The sequence below is a fragment of the Entelurus aequoreus genome, linkage group LG12, assembly GCF_033978785.1.
Source record: "Entelurus aequoreus isolate RoL-2023_Sb linkage group LG12, RoL_Eaeq_v1.1, whole genome shotgun sequence".
Classification (NCBI taxonomy): domain Eukaryota; kingdom Metazoa; phylum Chordata; class Actinopteri; order Syngnathiformes; family Syngnathidae; genus Entelurus; species Entelurus aequoreus.
The window spans coordinates 35,964,573-35,986,391 of NC_084742.1; the positions used below are offsets into that span (position 1 = coordinate 35,964,573).

The window sequence follows — 21,819 nt, forward strand, 5'->3', positions numbered from 1 at the left end:
AGCACATATTCCGTACAATTGACCACTAAATGGTAACACCCAAATAAGTTTTTCAACTTGTTTAAGTCGGGGTCAACGTAAATAGATTAATTTCCTACCGCTTGTCCCTTTTAGGGTCGTGGGGGTGCTGGAACCTATCCCAGCTCCCAATTATAAGACCGTTTTCAGGGTAAAAAATACTATCTTAGATTTGTCAATATGGTAATAAATGCAAGAGGCATATATATTTATCTAAGCATCAATAGCACCTGTATCAGATCAATACTATAGGTGATGAGATATATATTTTTCTTTCTTGAAATTTTTTCTATGCTTATTTTCACAAATATCTGTGTGTTTTTGGTTTTGTTATGTTTTTGTAAATAATAAATCACTGGGCACGGGAGGACTTGTGCAGGGGATATAAATGTTTTTGTTTTTGCTTTCGTTTAATTATTTTGCACGTTTGACTTTATTTTGCTCAAACAATTGTGTGTAACAAAAGGAAATAATTGTAATACTTTAATCACAATGGAAAAAAATGACGGCGAAATTACAAATTAATTTAATGACCTTGTCCAAGAAAAAATTACCATTATCTGTATCGGAGATCATAATTTAAATTGCCTTATCTCCCTCCTCTAATATTATAAGCATGAATCGTGCACACATACCCCCTAGTGCAGTGTTTTTCAACCTTTTTTGAGCCAAGGCACATTTTTTGCGCTGAAAAAATGCAGAGGCACACCACCAGCAGAAATCGTTAAAAAACGAAACTCAGTTGAGAGTAAAAAGTCGTCGTCGCAATTGTTGGGTATGACTTTAAACCATAACCAAGCATGCATCAATATAGCTCTTATCTCAAAGTAGGTGTACTGTCACCACCTGTCACATCACACCCTGACTTATTTTGACTTTTTTGCTGTTTTCCTGTGTGTAGTGTTTTACTTCTTGTCTTGCGCTCCTATTTTGGTGGCTTTTTCTCTTTTTTTGGTATTTTCCTGTAGCAGTTTCATGTCTTCCTTTGAGCGATATTTCCCGCATCTACTTTGTTTTAGCAATCAAGAATATTTCAGTTGTTTTTATCCTTCTTTGTGGGGACATTGTCGATTGTCACGTCATGTTCGGTTGTACTTTGTGGACGCCGTCTTTGCTCCACAGTAAGTCTTTGCTGTCGTCCAGCATTCTGTTTTTGTTTACTTTGTAGCCAGTTCAGTTTTAGTTTTGTTATGCATAGCCTTCCCTAAGCTTCAATGCCTTTTCTTAGCGGCACTCACCTTTTGTTTATTTTTGGTTTCAGCATTAGATACCTTTTACCTGCACACTGTCTCCCGCTGTTCCCGACATCTACAAAGCAATTAGCTACCGGCTGCCACCTACTGATATGGAAGAGTATTACACGGTTACTCTGCTGAGCTCTAGACAGCACCGACACTCAACAACAACATATCATTTGCAGACTATAATTACTGGTTTGCAAAAAATATTTTTAACCCAAATAGGTGAATTTAGATAATCTCCCACGGCACACCAGACTGTATCTCACAGCAGTGTGCCGCGGCACAGTGGTTGAAAAACACTGCCCTAGTGGCAGCAATAAGCAATGAATCGAAAAAAAGCCAACTTTAAGCATTGACAAATAGAATAGTAACATGGAAGTCAAATCAGTATGTGGCACACACACGGCTTGTTTACAAATGAGCTGACACACAAACACGCTTGTTATCCGCCAGTAGGGCCGATGCATCCAATTGACCTGCTTCAACACCTGTACGGTTGCCTTGACAACAGCCGCCAGAGCCGCCTCTCCTCTATGCTATAAAACTACTTTATCTTTTCTGTCGCTTTTCTTTTGTGTCTCTTTGTTCTATACCCTGTGTTCCCTGCTCTTCCTGTACTTCCTGCTCAGTGGCGTGTCTAGGGGGTGTCCTGGGTTGGCACGTGCCACCCCTACAATCTGATAGGCCACCCCAAGTGCCACACCACTCAGAGGCAGAACGATTTGAAGCAGTGTTTTTCAAACTGTGGTACTCGTACAACTCGGGCTCCATCTAGTGGCACAAGTGTTGTCCCGATACCAATATTTTGGTACTGGTACCAAAATTATTCCGATACTTTTCGGTACTTTTCGGTACTTTTCTAAATAAAGGGGACCACAAAAAAATTGCATTATTGGCTTTATTTTAACAAAATATCTTACGGTACATTAAACATATGTTTGTTATTGCAAGTTTGTCCTTACATAAAACAGTGAACATACAAGACAACTTGTCTTTTATTAGTAAGTAAGCAAACAAAGGCTCATAATTTAGCTGCTGACATATGCAGTAACATATTGTGTCATTTATCATTCTATTATTTTGTCAAAATTATTAAGTACAAGTGGTAGAAAATTAATTATTAATCTACTGGTTCATTTACTGTTAATATCTCCTTACTTTCTTTTTTAACATGTTCTATTTACACTTCTGTTAAAATGTAATAATCACTTATTCTTCTGTTCTTTGGATGCTTTACATTAATTTTGGATACCACAAATTTGGATATCGATCAGATACCAAGTAGTTACAGGATCATACATTGGTCATATTCAAAGTCCTCATGTGTCCAGGGACATATTTCCTGAGTTTATAAACATAATATAAATTTTTTGAAAACGAAAGAAGATGTGATGCCGAAAAATATTGACGTAATCTTAGTGGTATCGACTAGATACGCTATTGTACTCGGTATCATTACAGTGGATGTTAGGTGTAGATCCACCAATGGCGTTTGTTTACATTTTGACGCCGGTGAGATATGGTGTGTAGTGAAGCATGTTTAGCTATTCCTCGTCCTGCAGGGATGATACTTGTAAGAAACGTACTTTATTTGTCGCCATGGAGGCGAGGATTAGTGATTTAGAAGTAGCTAAAACACTGCAGACTGGGGCTGGACTTTAGCCGCTAGCTAGCCATGTCTTAAAGCACCTCTTCCTGAGGGGGTTTCAGTGTTATAACTTCACCTTTATCGCTATTTTTTAAGCTCAAATGCGTCCGTTCTCCCTTTTCTGTCTACACACTGTGTCTGTTTTTAAGTACTCTGTGATTGTGCGTTGACGAACATGCTCGTCTGCTCGTAAACCAGCAATGACACGACGTGACGACGACGGGGTTTGGCTGACCGGTACTTTTTAGAGGCGGTATAGTATCGAATATGAGTCATTAGTATCGCGGTACTATACTAATACCGGTATACCGTACAACCCTAAGTGGTACACCAAATAATTGCTTAATTCAGCGGCCCCTAGACTATAGCTTGCTGTTTGTCCCAAGTTTATTTTTGAAACATGAGTAAGAAGATACTGTAGTTTGGTTTGTTTGATGGGTGAGGTCCACAGTGATTATTACTGACAATGTGCATTACAGCATTAAATCTTGCACAGACTCACTACTAATTTGGACAACCTTTCCAATTCATGGTCCAATTAGTCAAAAACCAACACAGAACATTAAAACATCATACATTATGATACAAAAACACACATCTTGCCCTCTGAACTATGCGGACATTATAAGAAATGTCTAATAGTACCATACACAATTCAAAAATACACCCATTCAACCCATTTAGTAGGCCTGATGGGAAATAAGCAAAATACTCCCCACACTTTTAGTTGCTTGAGGTACATTGATAAAAAAATGGATGCATGGCTAAATAGTTCTGATGAATTACAAAACTTTTGAGGTTGTCAGGGAAGTAAACAAGGTAGGAATGGTTCACATACTCTTAATATTTAATATTTTATCATTTATATATAATCCAGTGCGCACATATTGGCGGGCAATCTTAATCGGCATTCTTTTATGATTGATGTTGACCGATGACGAGCAGCCAGGTTCCAGACGTCTCTGGTCCTTCACTAAACCTAAGTCATTTTAGTTACAATTTCTTTTTTTTTTTATATAAGTGTGTTTAAAGTGTTTGCCTGCCGACACAAGAAAAGGCACATTGAACTGTTTTGAACGTTATTTCTGTCCCACCATCTTTTGTTATTCCACCGTCAATAATGAATAAAGCAAAACATGTTCTGGACCAAAAATCACTCCATAATCTCTACTGCTCACTACTGTTACATATCTGAGTTGTTGTGCAGAAATATGGGGTAATAACTACAAAAGTACACTTCATTCATAAACTGTGTTACAAAGTAGATCAATTAGAATAATACAAAATGTTGGATATAGAGAACATTTAAAGGCCTACTGAAACCCACTACTACCGACCACGCAGTCTGATAGTTTATATATCAATGATGAAATCTTAACATTATAACACATGCCAATACGGCCGGGTTAACTTATAAAGTGACATTTTAAATTTGCCGCTAAACTTCCGGTTCGAAACGCCTCTGAGGATGCCGTATGCGCGTGACGTAGACCGGCGAACACGGGTATGCCTTCCACATTGAAGCCAATACGAAAAAGCTCTGTTTTCATTTCATAATTCCACAGTATTCTGGACATCTGTGTTCGTGAATCTGTTTCAATCATGTTCATTGCATTATGGAGAAGGAAGCTGAGCAAGCAAAGAAGAAAGTTGTCGGTGCGAAATGGACGTATTTTTGGAACGTAGTCAGCCACAACAGTACACAGCCGGCGCTTCTTTGTTTACATTCCCGAAAGATGCAGTCAAGATGGAAGAACTCGGATAACAGAGACTCTAACCAGGAGGACTTTTGACTTCGATACACAGACGCCTGTAGAGAACTGGGACAACACAGACTCTTATCAGGATTACTTTGATTTGGATGACAAAGACGCAGACGTGCTACTGTGAGTATGCAGCTTTGGCTTCTAAACATTTGATCGCTTGACCGTATGTGCGCAACTTTTTTTTGCGTATGTACGTAACTTTTTTTAAATATATAAGCTTTATGAACCTTGGGTTAGGTGAACGGTCTTTTGGGCTGAGTGATTGTGTGTGTTGATCAGGTGTTTGAATTGTATTGGCGTGTTCTATGGAGCTAGGAGCTAGCATAGGAGCTAGGAGCTAGCATAACAAACACGCAGGTGTTTTTATGCAGGATTAATTTGTGGCATATTAAATATAAGCCTGGTTGTGTTGTGGCTAATAGAGTATATATATGTCTTGTGTTTATTTACTGTTGTAGTCATTCCCAGCTGAATACCAGGTACAGTGAGTATGCAGCCTTGGCTGCTAAACATTTGAGAGCTTGACCGTATGTGCGCGTCACGTACGTAACTTTTTAAAAATATATAAGCTTTATGAACCTTGGGTTAGGTGAACGGTCTTTTGGGCTGAGTGATTGTGTGTGTTGATCAGGTGTTTGAATTGTATTGGCGTGTTCTATGGAGCTAGGAGCTAGCAGAGGAGCTAGGAGCTAGGAGCTAGCGTAACAAACACGCAGGTGTTTTTATGCAGGATTAATTTGTGGCATATTAAATATAAGCCTGGTTGTGTTGTGGCTAATAGAGTATATATATGTCTTGTGTTTATTTACTGTTGTAGTCATTCCCAGCTGAATATCAGGTCACCCCCGGCTCTCACAGCATCTTCCCTATCTGAATAGCTTCAACTCCCCACTAGTCCTTCACTTGCACTTTACTCATCCACAAATCTTTCATCCTCGCTCAAATTAATGGGGAAATTGTCGCTTTCTCGGTCCGAATCTCTCTCACTTCATGCGGCCATCATTGTAAACAATAGGGAACTTTGCGTATATGTTCAACTGACTACGTCACGCTACTTCCGGTAGGGGCAAGCCTTTTTTTTATCAGATACCAAAAGTTGCAATCTTTATCGTCGTTGTTCTATACTAAATCCTCTCAGCAAAAATATGGCAATATCGCGAAATGATCAAGTATGACACATAGAATAGATCTGCTATCCCCGTTTAAATAAAAAAAATTCATTTCAGTAGGCCTTTAAACCCTTTATTTATTGAATCGAAAATACTGAAATTCCACGACATAGTGACTTTGCAAACAGCTAAAATTATGCACAAAGCAAACTATAACCTGCTACCCAAGAATGTACAACAATTCTTCTCAACAAAAGAGGAGAAATATAACCTTAGAGAAAAATGTAATTTAAAACATTTGTACGCACGTACAACACTTAAGACTGTCAGTATATCAGTATGTGGAATTAAATTATGGAATGGATTAAGCAAAGCAATCAAACAATGTACTAATATGATCCACTTCAAGAAACTCTTCAAACTTAAAGTGTTTACAAAGTACAAAGAAGAAGAACAATGATAAACATTCTGAATTTATTTAATCCATCCATCCATTTTCTAGATAATCTTACTTATCTCACCATATGAAATATAACTTACTTCACTAATTATTATTTATTTATTTTTATTGTTATTACTTATGGAGTATATTGTGAATACATTTAGAACAGGAAGTGAAGACATTTTTTAGCAACTGCTATGTAAAGGATATGAGGTGGGATTAAATAAACTCTGCTTCTTCCTACTCCTTTTCGAACACGTTTAATAGAAACTGGAAATGGTGATGTATCATGTTGTATGCATATACACTCCAACTCAAAAACTCCAACCGTGATTCTAGTTGTACTTAGTCCAGATAATATATTTGTTGTGCTAATACTCTTAAAGTTATACAGATTATATTATACAGATAACCAATCCTAGGTGTAGTTCTGTTAGGTACCAATCGTATATATGGAAACACTGGTATCTGTGCCTTTTATAGAATGTGTAGACACATTTTTAAAGTATATATATATATATATATATATATATATATATATATATATATATATATATATATATATATATATATATATATATATATATATATATATATATATATGTATATATATATATATATATATATATATATATATATATATATATATATATATATATATATATATATATATATGTATATATATATGTATATATATATATTTTTTTTTTTTATTTTTTTTTTATTTTTTTTAATTAATTGCCTTTTACTAAACATGCACAAGCACTGTTTTTAATATTGTGTGATAATGCCTTTTATACTGTATTTTGTTTGTTGTATGTACTGTATGTGATTGTATGTCTACTTGGACGTTGGAGTCTGCAATAAAGTTTGATTGATTAAAGGCCCACTGTGTAATATTTTAAATGATTTCATTGCCAGCAATGTGAAGAGTGGATTTGAATGAGGACCTGATCGGTTTAAATTTAAATAAAGGTTTATGAATGTTACAATTTTACTTCATTAAAGGATGGATAAAGAGGAAATTTGACATTCTGTATTTGTATTTACTGTTGCAAGTTGTCTGACATACTGTAATAGCTCAATGCTTTGCAATATTGTTTAATGTCAGCAGTTGTCTTACAAGAAGATTCACCCCATACTTGGTGGTGGTACAGCTGCTTTTGGGGGTACCACCCCAGCAGAACTAGGTGCCACCCCTGAAATAAAAGTCTGGACACGCCACTGTCTCAGCTTCCTTGCGGGGGTTTTTTTTTTTTTTTTTTTGGTTGGGCCCTTGCTGCACGCCTGCAGCACCCAAAATGACATCATCTGTCAGCAAGAGTGTATATGAGCCTGCTCTCCAGCACGTCAGCGTCTGTAGGTGAACGTAGACATATTTCAAATTAAAAGCCCGTTTGCGGAGTCGGCCCGCTAACGTGACCTATTGCGTAATGTGGCTGCACATGTACCACCGCTTGCAACCTTTTCAAGCATTTGGCCGGGCGGCTCTCACGTATCGCCACAGACACGCCATTTAGGTGCTGTTCAAGTCAAGGTCAAAGGTGCCTTTTTGCTGATTATGCTATGGCTTTTCAACGCCACATCCTCCTTGCGCTTCTTCCTCCTCACAGTCCAGCCCTTCCTCATCTTTTTATTGTGCAGATTTACGAGGCCCTTCACCTCCCGCATCCCGCTTGCTTCACTCGGGCCAAACTCGCGTGCACGTCGTGTGGAAAAAGCCCGCTGCATGTAGGACGAGCCCACGGCAGCCGATAAATCACACGGACACACAATGTGCATGCACGCACATGCATGTTCCACCAAGACCGACTGACCCACTTCATGCGGGGGGAGATGGACCGTGTTACTATGGCAAAGCAGATGAGTAAAAGTTGGACACGCTGAACGATGGCCGGCTGTATAAATCTACATATGCACATGTAGATGTAGCATAGATACACGCAAAAGTACCTGTTGCCGATTTGGGTCTGTGTCTCCCTTTGGGCCGCCTTTGGGAATTGCCCATACTATTCTTCCTGTCCCAAAACATCACAGCAGTGGCATTCCACAGACACACACGAGGCGACGCGGGCAGGGAAAGACGAAAAGACGGAGGCGTGTGTGTGAGTGAGGCAAGGAGGCGTCACAGCATCACCCCGAGGCGCCTGCATCCCCCCAGTGTGATGCTGTGTGTGTGTGAGGGAGACAGAGAGACATCCAGCGAGCGAGAGAGAGAGAGAGAGAGAGAGAGAGAGAGAGAGAGAGAGAGAGAGAGAGCATCACTGCACCTTGCTTACGTGCGCTGTGGGCTAATCACATGTTAGCGTGTCAGTTGGCGTGTGTGTGTGTGTGTGTGTGTGTGTTGGTGTGAGAGTGTGTGAGAAAGCGAGAGGAAGAGAGAGGGAGAGATAGCTCATTGTGTTGATTAGCAACCAGCCAGTCACATCCGAGCGCCGCAGCTCAATTCATAAAGAGCCAGGCAAGCAGCAGCCAATCGGAGGCCGGCAAGCGTGAGCGCGCTGGAGGGAGGCAGAGCGAGAAATAAGACGGGTAGAGGAGGAGTTCCAAGGGGAGGCTGCATGGCTGCGATGTGACTGGAAAACAGAGGAGGGACACGTCAGAAGGACTAAAGTATGTGGACAGCAGTCTTTTAGGCCGGGGGCTCTTAACCCCTTTGACCTCGCGGCCCAACTTTTCCTCTTACTCTTGATTTTAATCGTATTCAGTAATTATATAACAGTTTACAATATTGTCAAATGATATGAAAGCATGTGTTATGATTAGAGATGTCCGATAATGGCTTTTTTGCAGATATCCGATATTCCGATATTGTCCAACTCTTAATTGAGGTGGGCGGGGTTTGGTGGTAGCAGGGGTGTATATTGTAGGGTATTTGTTCTGTTGTGTTACGGTGCGGATGTTCTCCCGATATTTGTGTTTGTCATTCTTGTTTGGTGTGGGTTCACAGTGTGGCGCATATTTGTAACAGTGTTAAAGTTGTTTATACGGTCACCCTCAGTGTGACCTGTATGGCTGTTGATCAAGTATGCCTTACATTCCCTTAAGTGTGTGTAAAAGCCGCATATATTATGTGACTGGGCCGGCACGCTGTTTGTATGGAGGAAAAGCGGACACTAAAGGCAGTGCCTTTAAGGCACGCCCCCAATATTGTTGTCCGGGTGTAAATCGGGAGAAATTCGGGTGAATGGTTTCCGCGGGAGATTTTCGGGAGGGGCACTGAAATTCGGGAGGCTCCCGGGAAAATCGGGAGGGTTGGCAAGTATGCGCTACGTCTGTGTTTTACCGGATATGTACCGCTCCGTACAGCGGTGTTTTAAAAAGCCATTACTTTTACTTTTTGAAACCGATACCTATAATTTCCGATATTACATTTTAAAGCATTTATCGGACATCTCTAGTTATGATCCGTTGCCCGGATCATGTTTTCGTCTGTTGGTTTTGACTATCTCAGTTCTGTTTTCTGCACGCCTGGGTTTGTGTTTCTGTTACCATGGGTGCTGATTGGTTTCAGCTGCCTCTGATTGGTGTCCGGGATGCTCACCTGCTGACGGGCCCTAATCAGAGTGCTATTTATTCACGTTGCTTGCCACACACTGTTTGGCTTCCTAGTTCGCTGCAAGCTACAGCTAACGACGGCTATAGTTTGGATTCTTCTTTGTATGCTAGCTTTGCCTCCCGTCCTTTTGGCACGCTTTTGTTTGTTCCTGCAGGATTTATACCAATAAATCATTTCCTACCTGCACGCTTCGAGTGTTCCGTCTGCATCTTGGGAGAACGACCTCCACATCACCATGCGACCCGATCGTCACAGCATGTGGTAATCACAAAGATTATTATCAAGGCTTAGGTCAGGCTGATTACAGACATAAATACTAATCAAATATACTGAATAGACTCTTAAAAACTGATGGGGAAAAAAATACATATAATTACGCATTGCTAAAATAAATAAATTCTAACTAAATTAATAATAAAGAATAAAAATGAATTTTTTTTTTTACTAAACTGTCAAAAAGATTTAAGTGCAAAAAATACAGCTTCACCACTTTGGTCATAATTTTTGCGCTTAAGAAAGTTTTCTGTGACATTAGCTCCAGACTTCTTCTGTTTGTTTGATTTTGTCATGACTGCAACAAGTGGTGGAAAAGTGTATTACAATTAAGTACAACCATGTAAACAACGCCTACGTCCAGCAAAAATTGCTCCCTGGCACCCACAATGCATTGCGAAATCATGTGCCCTTTCGAGCCGTATTCAAAGCATTGAAAAGAAATCTGCAAATATGTGTGCTAGAGAATGCTGAACGACTGTACTCTACATCGGACCGGTCAACGCTTGAAAATTTGTCCCACGGGGGGTTTATGGTAATATTTTTATTTTTTTAATTTGTTTTTTTGTCATAAAGAAATACAATCATGTGTGTTTACGGACTGTATCCCTGCAGACTGTATTGATTTATATTGATCCGATTGCTGGTTACTGGGGTTCAATTCCCACCTTCTACCTTCCTAGTCACGTCCGTTGTGTCCTTGGGCAAGACACTTCACCCTTTGCCTCTGATGGCTGCTGGTTAGCGCCTTGCATGGCAGCTCCCGCCATCAGTGTGTGAATGTGTGTGTGAATGGGTAAATGTGGAAATACTGTCAAAGCACTTTGAGTACCTTGAAGGTAGAAAAGCGCTATACAAGTATAACCCATTATATATAATGTAGGAACCAGAAATATTAACAGAAAGAAACAACCCTTTTGTGTGAATGAGTGTGAATGAGTGTAAATGGGGGAGGGAGGTTTTTGGGGTTGGTGCACTAATTGTAAGTGTATCTTGTGTTTTTTATGTTGATTTAATTTTAAAAAATATGTATATATTTTATTTTATTTTTTTTACATTTCTTGTGCGGCCTGGTACCGGTCTGTGGATCGATTGGTACCGGCCCGGTGATTGGGGACCACTGCTCTACATTGTACGCTGGAGGGATCAAGCTAGGCACATCAAACTGATGGCTGCCCTCAGAGGGCCGCATGTAACAGTAAATAAACTCATAATCGCCTCATGATATCAGAAAATTGCTTATGCATTTTATGATATATTTTTTTTACCAACAAACTGATCAACAACTTACCGGTACTTGGAAATCATAAGACAAGGTGACAAGCAAATATTTATGTATTTTGGATAACAAAAAATGCTTAGAATATTTTGTAGATCATATAATACAGTGTTTTTCAACCTTTTTTGAGCCAAGGCAGTTTTTTCATTGAAAAAATCCCAGGGCACACCACCAGCAGAAAACATTAAAAAATGAAACTCAGCAGCCAATATTGACAGTAAAAAATAGTTCTCGCAATTGTTGGATATGAATTCAAACCGTAACCAACATGCATCACTATAGCTCTTGTCTCAAAGTAGGTGTACTGTCAAGACCTGTCACATCACGCCGTGACTTATTTTGAGGTTTTTTCGTGTGTAGTGTTTTAGTTCTTGTCTTGCGCTCCTATTTTGTTGTTGATTGTCATGTTATCTACGGATGTACTTTGTGGACGACGTCTGCTGCTCTACACGTTGTCTGCTGCTCCGCACGCTGTAAGTATTTGCTGTCGTCCAGCATTCACTTTTTGTTTACTTTGTAGCCAGTTCAGTTTTAGTTTGGACCCCGACTTAAACAAGTTGAAAAACTTATTCGAGTGTTACCATTTAGTGGTCAATTGTACGGAATATGTACTTCACTGTGCAACCTACTAATAAAAGTCTCAATCAATCAATCAAAGTTTCGTTCTGCATAGCCATCCCTAAGCTTCAATGCCTTTCCTTAGCGGCACTCGCCTTTTGTTTATTTTTGGTTTAAGCGTTAGATACCTTTTTACCTGCACACTGCCTCCCGCTGTCGTCTGCATATTGTGATCGCGACAAACCATGTTCCCAACATCTACAAAGCAATTAGCTACCTGCTGCCACCTACTGATATGGAAGAGTATTACAGGGTTACTCTGCCGAGCTCTAGACAGCACAGACACACAACAATGGCACATTTGCGGATTATAATTATATTATAGATAAATAGATAGATAGATAGATAGATAGATAGATAGATAGTACTTTATAGATTCCTTCAGGAGAGTTCCCACAGGAAAATTTAAAAAATACTGGTTTGCAAAAAATATTTTTAACCCAATTAGGTGAAATTACATACCAAACAATATCTGAAAAACACTGAGATAATATTTAAAGTGGAACTGTACTTTTTTTTCTGATCGTGTCTATCATTCACAGTCTTTATGTACGACAAGAACACATATGTTTTTCTTTTTTTTAATGCATTCTAACTCGCTAGCAAAAGTCATACTCCATCAAACTTTTATATGCACGCTGTAAGTATATACAGTATGTAATGTAGTAACAGGTTAGAGTGTCCGCCCTGAGATCGGTAGGTTGTGAGTTCAAACCCCGGCCGAGTCATACCAAAGACTATAAAAATGGGACCCATTACCTCCCTGCTTGGCACTCAGCATCAAGGGTTGGAATTGGGGGTTAAAGCAGCAAAAATGATTCCCGGGTGCGGCCACCAAAGCTGCTCACTGCTCCCCTCACCTCCCAGGGGGTGATCAAGGGTGATGGGTCAAATGCAGAGAATAATTTTGCCACACCTAGTGTGTGTGTGTGTGTGTGTGTGACAATCATTGGTACTTTAACTTTACTTAACATTCATAATAACATGTAATATTTACTATTTTGCTTGTTTGTTTGATTTTGTCATTACTGCCACAAGTGGCGGAAAAGTGTATTACAATAAAGTACCGCTATGCAACCCATACGAAACACAGCTGAGAAAAACATCTTTCTGGTTAAGAAACACTGTTTTCGGCACACCTACACCAACGAAAGAGATGCTCTGTTTTGATTGACTTGTCAGACAGGTTCTTGCCGAGAGATGTTTTGAATGTTATGACTCAAGAAGCACAACAATAGACACTGTCAATCAAAGAGTTATTTTATCTGGGTTACATGTCATTTGAATGTACATGTGTACTATTGTAGCGCTGAGGCCAAAGCTTTTGGTTTTAGTTCTGCTCTATTACGCGCTTTAATTTCATTTGCATCAGGTTCTGCCCCTCAATGCCAAGGAAAAATGCCTCAGGAAAGTGAAGGGCTTCCTTCCAAGAGCCTGCAATGCCAAGTGTATGTAACATGGTTTTACTAAAACGAGTTAATAAAATGTGTATTTTCCCTTAAAAACAGAAGCAATACACCAACTCCTCCATCCTTTCAAAATTGGCTGCATGAACTTGTTTCAGTTATACATATGGAGAAACTGCGATACAGCGGACACTCCACTCAAAGAAAATTAGAGGACTCCTGCGGCCCTGTGATGAAATATCTTGACTGCAAAAGTCAATAGACTGGTTTGATCAGATGGTTATTGTATGAATTATTGTTACTATTATTATTATCTAATTTAATTTTTTTATTTTTTGTTATTATTATTTTAATTTATTTTCATTTTGGATTTTCTGTAGTTCATATAAGCTTCTCTCAATGGATGTGTGAATGTGTGTGTGAGTGGGGGGGGGGGGGGTTGTTTTGGTTTTATTTGCTTTGTCTTGTGTGTTTTGTTTTTCCTCTGTTATATGTCTTAGCTGGTGTTATTTTTGGAAAATAATTCATACAAATATAAATTTAAAAAAACAAAACGAAGCAATTACTTATTTTCACAGAGAATGTTCAAGTCTCAGGTTGGATTCCCCCAGAAAGCATAGAGTGACCCACTGCTGAGGTGTTGATAAGCAAGGCTTCAGGGTCCAAACATGCACAAAGACCTGATTTTAAATCAAGTGAGAAAGTTTTTAGGGTTTTTCTGAGATTAATGTGCATCAATATTCCAGATTTAGTCACTGTGAGCCTCAAATCTTATTCTGGATTTACATATTATATAAGACTCCCGCTATAAAGTAGAATCCTTTCCCGAGGACAAACGCTCACACATTCCTCGTTTGCAGAGAATCATTTAATCCCCGTAGGAGCTGAAAACCAGCGGACACGGTCACACGGCGAGGACTGGGACTAAAACTCCTTATTTGGGACTAAAACATTGAATCAGAAACATGACAGCTGCACAAGCATGAAGCTGACCTTCCAATGGAAATGTGTGAAATGCACCCAAGAAGCATGCATGAAGCGAATAATGGACAAATAAAGCAGCAAACACAATGATGACATCATGTTCATGGGCCTTTAGAGAACCACAAGCTGCAGACTAAGGCCAGCTGTCCATCATTTAACTCCGCCCACAACTGTTGTAAAGTACTGCAGACACTTTATCATACTAATTGTTGCAAACTCTTCCAGAGCTTCAGTCTACAAATGGATGCATGAATCCAAACACACACACAGATACCAGAGTGCTGCACGTCCAGCAGACACTGCTAAATACAAAGGGACAGTGAATGCACCGTCTCTCTCCCTCCCTCTAGCAGAAGGCAAATGGAGGAAAAGGTGGGAGAAGTGAGGGTGGGAGGGATGTTTTAGAGTGATGGCTCTATTTTTCTTCTGCATGCTGGATAATTAGAAGCAGACTTTTGAGGGAGGGTTTGATGGTGGGAAGGAGGAGGTGGTCTCTCCTGCTCCAGTTCCCTCCTCACTCTCTACGATGTAATTTCACTGACAATTGGAAAGATATCAACATATATTATTCAGTGCAAAGGGGGGCGTTTAGGGCGGCCGCTGTGGTTTCATTGCTGCGATGGATCCTCAGAAGTGCAAATAATTTTGGATTTTGCACGGAAAATGGAAGAAGATATCCCACGCACGCATGCAGGGAGTAATGAAAAGAGTAGTGGCACGATTGTGCAGAGAAGAAGAACTTCACGAACCAATAACTGAGCTCTGCTGCTGCCTAGTGGCGATTAGCGATGATGAGGAGCATATAAAGTCATGTGAAAAACATCTAGGGCCTGATCTACTGTACTAAAGGTTTGCTTGTATTAAAACATGTGCAAACTTGATAGCACACGCAAAGCTGATCGACTGAACTCGTGCGCAGAGGCATCGCTTAAGTGCGCAAGATAAGAAGTGCAATCCATTAAGCATGTCTGTCTTTTTGAATAAGCAGAATATATGCTGATCATCAGAACGCCCAGAATACTGGGAGGAAGGGGAAAAAATGCAAATTTCAACTATTTAGCACACGCTGTGTGATTTATCAAAAATGAAAGTGTTCTTCGGACGTTGTTTTGCGTAATTTTTTAGTACGTCTAAAAAGGATGTGCACACTAATTGTTGCGCAGAAATGGCTGTGAGAAAGGAGTCGGTCGCGCTGCAGCTCCATGCTACATACAATATGTGCGTCAACCTATATGGACTGTCAAAAATAAAAATATTAGACATATCATGTATTCAGCAATGTAATTTCATAAGTTTATACCAGCTGGCTGATTTAAGGGGCTAAATAAAACAAACATTTTGGCGTTCGTGTTTTCAGTTAGGCCTTGTGGTTAGAGTGTCCGCCCTGAGACTGGAAGGTCGTGAGTTCAAACCCCGGCCGAGTCATACCAAAGACTATCAAAATGGGACCCATTGCCTGCCTGCTTGGCACTCAGCATTGAGGGTTGGAATTGGGGGTTAAATCACCAAATGATTCCCGAGCAGGCCACCGCTGCTGCTCACTGCTCCCCTCACCTCCCTGGGGGTGAACATGGGGATGGGTCAAATGCAGAGGATCATTTCACCACACCTAGTGTGTGTGTGACTATCGTTGGTACTTTAACTTTAACTTTCCTACATGAAAAAACGTCTTGCAATATGCATTTTCTTGCGAATGGATCATACAAATGTATGAATGTGCTGCGGTGTTGTAATGATCCTCCACCTCCCCGTAGAGCACATCGTCAGCATGCTAAAATAGTTTATGTCAATTCTGTATTGCAGAAAAGGTTTTACAGATTATAGCTGTGTGTTGCTTGTTCATCATTGCAAAACCCCACAGGTAGGATAACATGAATGTGGAGGGAAATTAGTCTTTCCAAATAGTATAAATCTTCTACTCCTGAACCACTGTACACACACGGGTGAAAATTAGTCAACACTTGCACCCTTGCTGAGTGTTTGCTGTTAATTTTCTGACATTTGACGCCATGATTTGAAAATGTCTCATTGCACAATCTGGAACTTTTTGAGGACTGTGAGCAATAAAAAAAAATATGCCATTAAGCAAAACAACTAATTGTCCATAAGTCATACACCATTTATTTAAAATTGTATAAAGCTTTGAAGATATACGTCAGCTGGACCACAACCCAGAGGGAGCGCCGCAAATATAATTTACAATCATAATTTACAATCATAATTTACAATCATAATTTACAATCAAGAAATGACAGTACAAAATTACAATAACACCAAAAATTTCTTTTAACGCCAGATTCAGCAGTCATCCTGTCGTGATCCCACTTGACAGTTTGGACCTCTGTTTTTTTCGTTTTTTTCTGTGTTTTGTATCATTGTGTTCCTTTTGGATGATGCTTGTTTTTACGCATTATTATATGATTTCTGCATAATCTTTGTATGCGCTGCTGCGTTTGCCTTGTATTTTGTCTCACAATTGGTTTCCTGCTATGGCCACGCTGGTGCTAATAAAAGGACTTTCTACTTGCACGTCGCCTCCCGTCTCTGCATCCTGGTGTCATCCCACCAGCCAGCATGCATCACCGTAACACATTCAGCATTTAAACACCATGCAGTAGTCAAATCTAACTATTCTCCATGTCAGTTCAATCAGAAAATGTATGCAAATACTTTTTTTTTTTTAAATAAAAAATTGTGTACAGTATTAATCATTTATGGGAGTGCATCGTAATATGGAATGACGTAAATCAAGGACCACCTTTATTGTACTTACGTAACATCTTCTCAAAGCATCTTCCTGCTCAAAAATGTTGAGTGAATTGACTTGTGACACAGCACCCCCTGCTGGAGTCATAGCTGCAGCATTAATATTCCCCTGCAGATATTGCCCTTAAACTATTTTCTATTTAAAGCTGGGGTACCTTAGTTTAAAAAATATATATATTAGCATCATACAGTATATTGTAACAGTAATCGTTTCTGAAAAAATCGTACGTCTGCGTGCTGTCTGTGCCTTATAATTAAGACTTTTAGTAAATAAAACCCTGGAAGACAAGAGAAATAGAAAGGAGGGGTGAGCAGAGCTCACGAAGTAGCCTCCTCATTGGCGGACACACTTTATAGTGAAGCGCTTGCACGGTGCAAACTTGTTTTTAGTAAAGCATGGCTGCCCAACACCCACCTGGAAAAATTGTAATACCTGCGCTTGCTGTTACAGCATATACTGCTGAAAAAAACAAAAAAAATTGGATCAGAAGAAGAAAATAAATATGCTGTATGTTTAAAAAACTAAAGAAGAGCCAAAACTCGAATAATTATTTGTCCGGCGTAATCAAGATGAAGGGCATTGTGGGCACGTTTTGGACTAACTTTGGACGCACAAGTGTCTGTTTTCCTTCTGGACAGATAATCTAATGTTGCATTGTCTTATATTTTGCGTGGCCACGTGTGTCACCGATAGTCTGCAACAAAATACAACTAGGGCGGGGGTCAGCAACCTGTGGCTCTAGAGCCATACACGGCTCTTTAGTGCTGCTCTAGTGGCTCCCTGGAGCTTTTTCAAAAATGTATGAAAATGGAAAAAAAAGATGGAAAAAATATATTTTTTGTTTTAATATGGTTTCTGTAGGAAGACAAAGATGAAAATCCCACTGTTTATATTAAACATACTTCACTGATGAGAGTATTTGGCGAGCCCCATTTTGTCCTACTATTTTCGGCGGTCCTTGAACTCACCCTAGTTTGTTTACATGTACAACTTTCTTCTACGCTGCCACAGAAAGACGTGTTTTATGCTGCTCCTTCTTTGCCTCATTTTGTCCACCAAACTTTTAATACTGTGCGTGAATGCACAAAGGTGAGCTTTGTTGATGTTATTGACTTGTTGGAGTGCTAATCAGGCATATTTGGTCAGTGCATGACTGCAAGCTAATCGATGCTATCTAAGCTAACTGTATGTACACATTGCATCATTATGCCTCGTTCGTAGGTATATTTGAGCTCATTTAATTTTCTTTACTTATATCCTCTGTGTATTTACTTTATATTTGCATGTCTCATGACACATTATCTGTATGTAATATTGCCTGCATTTCTGATAGTTGTTTTGGGTGCCATGTTGTTGCAGACCACAGCAAACGTAACCCAGCTTGCAAAGATTGTAATAAATCCACTAGAAAAAGACAGCCCGTCGTTTCCTTCAATTTGGACACACAAATCTGTACCTTTGGCCATTCTAAAACAGTCATTTCCAAGAGTTATCTCACCCTATGAGAAGCCTCCTTTTTACTAATGTTTTCCAATGTTGTAAAAATGTGTACAATAAATATTACATTTGAACATTTCTGTCAACAAAGATTTGCGTCAGCCTGCGAGACATAGTCATTTTGATAGTAGGCTAATATAGCAGTTACATAATTTATTGCCTTCATTATAACACTTATATAAGAATTTTTTCTTGTATTTTTGGTCTAATATGGCTCTTTCAACATTTGGGTTGCCGACCCCTGAACTAGGGGATCCTTCGATGCAACTTCAGACTGTCAACAACCTATGTGTGTGCACGTGCAGCTCTCATGCACTTCCAGAGAGCAGGAGACCGGGAGGAACTATCATGGTGCCAACATGCGGCATCATTAACTGTGGTCATGATCGCTGCAGGAAAAAGAAAGATTTGATGAGAATTTCTCACTTCCAGCATGAAAGCAAAGCCTAAGGAAGTCTAATCATGAATCTAATAAAGAGATGGCGAATAGCCTGACAGCCGTGAGACGATCAAACATGACTTTTAACGCCATCACCTGGTACATGTTGGTGTGCTCATGGCATTTTCAGACCGGTAAGTTCGAATCCAAGCATGTTTTATTCAGTTACACATGTAGCATTTAGTAGACTGTCAGCGTTAGCCAAGCTAGCTGCAGGCCACAAACAACGTACATTATTTTGGAAAAATCATGGTGTCTGTTTAGTTTTAGTCTTGGGTAAGCACAAAAATCAATGAGTATTATTTAGTATTTAAAAGTAATAATGGACTTGTTTTTACAGGGAAACCCTCTTATGAAAGGAGGCTGGGCACCCTCACTCCATCTCAGACATTTAAGAGATGAAAGCCGCAGATTATGAGCAATTTGAATGAAGGACAATGAGCCTTAACAGACTTTGCATTCTGAAATTCTTATAAAACGGACTCCGTTGACCACATTATACAAGTTTGACTTGGCCAATGACGGCAGCTTACTCAAATCTCTCGTCTATAGGACATGTTCATATGGATCAAATCCACCAAATTAACGTTTTTTTCAAGGTCGCAAGCCTTTGGAATAGGGTACAGTTTGTCTCGGTGCGGCGCCTTGATTTATTTATTTTGTACGATCAATTTCAACCCAGTGTGTTGTTTGCTGTCACATTACTGCGGTTACAGTACAACCATGTAAACAACACCTACGTCCAGCAAAAATGGCTCCCTGGCACCCACAATGCATTGCGAAATCACCTGTCCGTTCTAGCCCTGTTCAAAGCATCGAGAATAAATCTGCAGATATGTGGGCTAGAGAATGCTGAACAACTGTACTCTACATTATAACAGTAAATAAACTTATAATCGCCTCATGATATTATCAGAAAATTGCTTATGCATTTGTTATAGATTTGTTATCGGCCTGCCGATATTATCAGCCGATAAATGCTTTAAAATGTAATATCGGAAATTATCGGTATCAGTTTTTTGATTATCGGTATCGTTTTTTTTATTTTTTATTAAATCAACATAAAAAACACAAGATACACTTACAATTAGTGCACCAACCCAAAAAACCTCCCTCCCCCATTTACACTCATTCACACTCATTCACACAAAAGGGTTGTTTCTTTCTGTTATTAATATTCTGGTTCCTACAACACTTGTGATTTAGGGCTATATAAATAAACATTGATTGATTGATTGATTATATGTCAATATATATCAATACAGCCTGCAGGGATACAGTCCGTAAGCACACATGATTGTGCGTGCTGCTGGTCCACTAATAGTACTAACCTTTAACAGTTAATTTTACTCATTTTTATTAATTACTAGTTTCTATGTAACTGTTTTTATATTGTTATACTTTCTTTTTTATTCAAGGAAATGTTTTTAATTTATTTATCTTATTTCATTTTATATTTTTTTTAAAAAGGACCTTATCTTCACCAGACCTGGTTGTCCAAATTAGGCATAATAATGTTAATTCCACGACTGTATATATCGGTATCGGTTGATATCGGTATCGGTAATTAAGAGTTGGACAATATTGGAATATCTGATATCGGCAAAAAAGCCATTATCGGACATCCCTAATATGTTAGTATATTTTTTTTTACCAACAAACTGGTAAACAACTTACTTTGAAATCATAAGACAAGGTGACAAGCAAATGTTTAAGTATATATTTTGGATAACAAAAAATACTTGGAATATTTTGTTGATCAGATAATATTTCAAATGGAACTGTACTTTTTTTTGGATCGTGTCTATCATTAATAACAATCTTCATGTAAGACAAGAACACGTTTTTCTTTTTTTTATGCATAATAACATGTAATATTTACTATTTTGCTCATTTCACAGACACATCACGTTCACTTTTCTCTTCAACAACAACCACTGAGCATCATGCAGCAGTATTGTTAAGTGCTGAACAAGATATACAAACTTCGAACTAGGGTTGTACGCTATACCGGTACTCGTAAAGTACCGCGATACTAATTAATCATATTCGGTCCTATAAAGGGTTGGGTATCGAGTATCGATTGGAACCGGGACTAACTTTCCGATTCTCCCGGAATCGTTCAAAAGTTTAAATTTCGATTCCTAGTTTCGATACCCAGTCCGCCGACCGGAAAAAAAGAATAAGTCCGCCGACCGGAAGAAGAAGCCGCCGAACACCAACGAAGAAGCGCCCACCGCCAGAAGTGTTAGCATAGCCGAGCCTATGTAGCCGAGCGAGTCAGTCAAGCATGGATAGCGGGCGTCGGCGGTCGAAAGTGTGGCTTTATTTTACTAAAAAAAATGAAATATCGGCGAAAAATAACACGTGCGACAGGACTGTTTCGTGCTTAGGAGGGTGCATGTCGAACATGATGAAGCACCTCCGAGTTCATGAAGTACAAATATATGCATGTCCCGTCTTCGACCCGCTGCGCCGACCGTCCTCCTCCTGCTGTCAGATCTCGCTTTCTCCTATTTATGCCTTCAAGCTTCTTCCACACCCAGCGAACATGTATTTTCCACAGCAGGAGACACTATCTGTCCAGAACGCTCACGCATCCTGCCTGAGAAGGCGGATATGGTCATTTTCCTAAACAAGAACTGTCTCTGATTTTATACTGTACCTGCTGCTAATCTGGACTGGGTTTTGCAAGTTGTTTCTTATTGTTTATTTGCTTTTCTGCACCAGGTTAGCCCATCAGTGGGAGCACGGTAACATGTTTAAGTACCTG

At 39.4% G+C, this 21,819-nt stretch overlaps 1 protein-coding gene across 2 annotated transcripts in view; it reads right to left on the reverse strand.

The window, feature by feature from the left end:
* nhsl2 (NHS-like 2) overlaps positions 1-21,819 on the reverse strand; it is a 93,844-nt gene that overhangs the window by 58,123 nt on the left and 13,902 nt on the right. Inside the window, exon 1 of one of the 2 annotated variants that reach the window (XM_062065879.1) lies at positions 8,178-8,380. The exons of the other annotated variant lie outside the window; for it this stretch is intronic. Coding sequence (XP_061921863.1) covers positions 8,178-8,256 — 79 coding nt within the window. The 5' untranslated portion in view covers positions 8,257-8,380. Of the gene's footprint in view, positions 1-8,177; positions 8,381-21,819 lie in introns of those variants that run through there. 2 annotated transcript variants of the gene reach the window in all.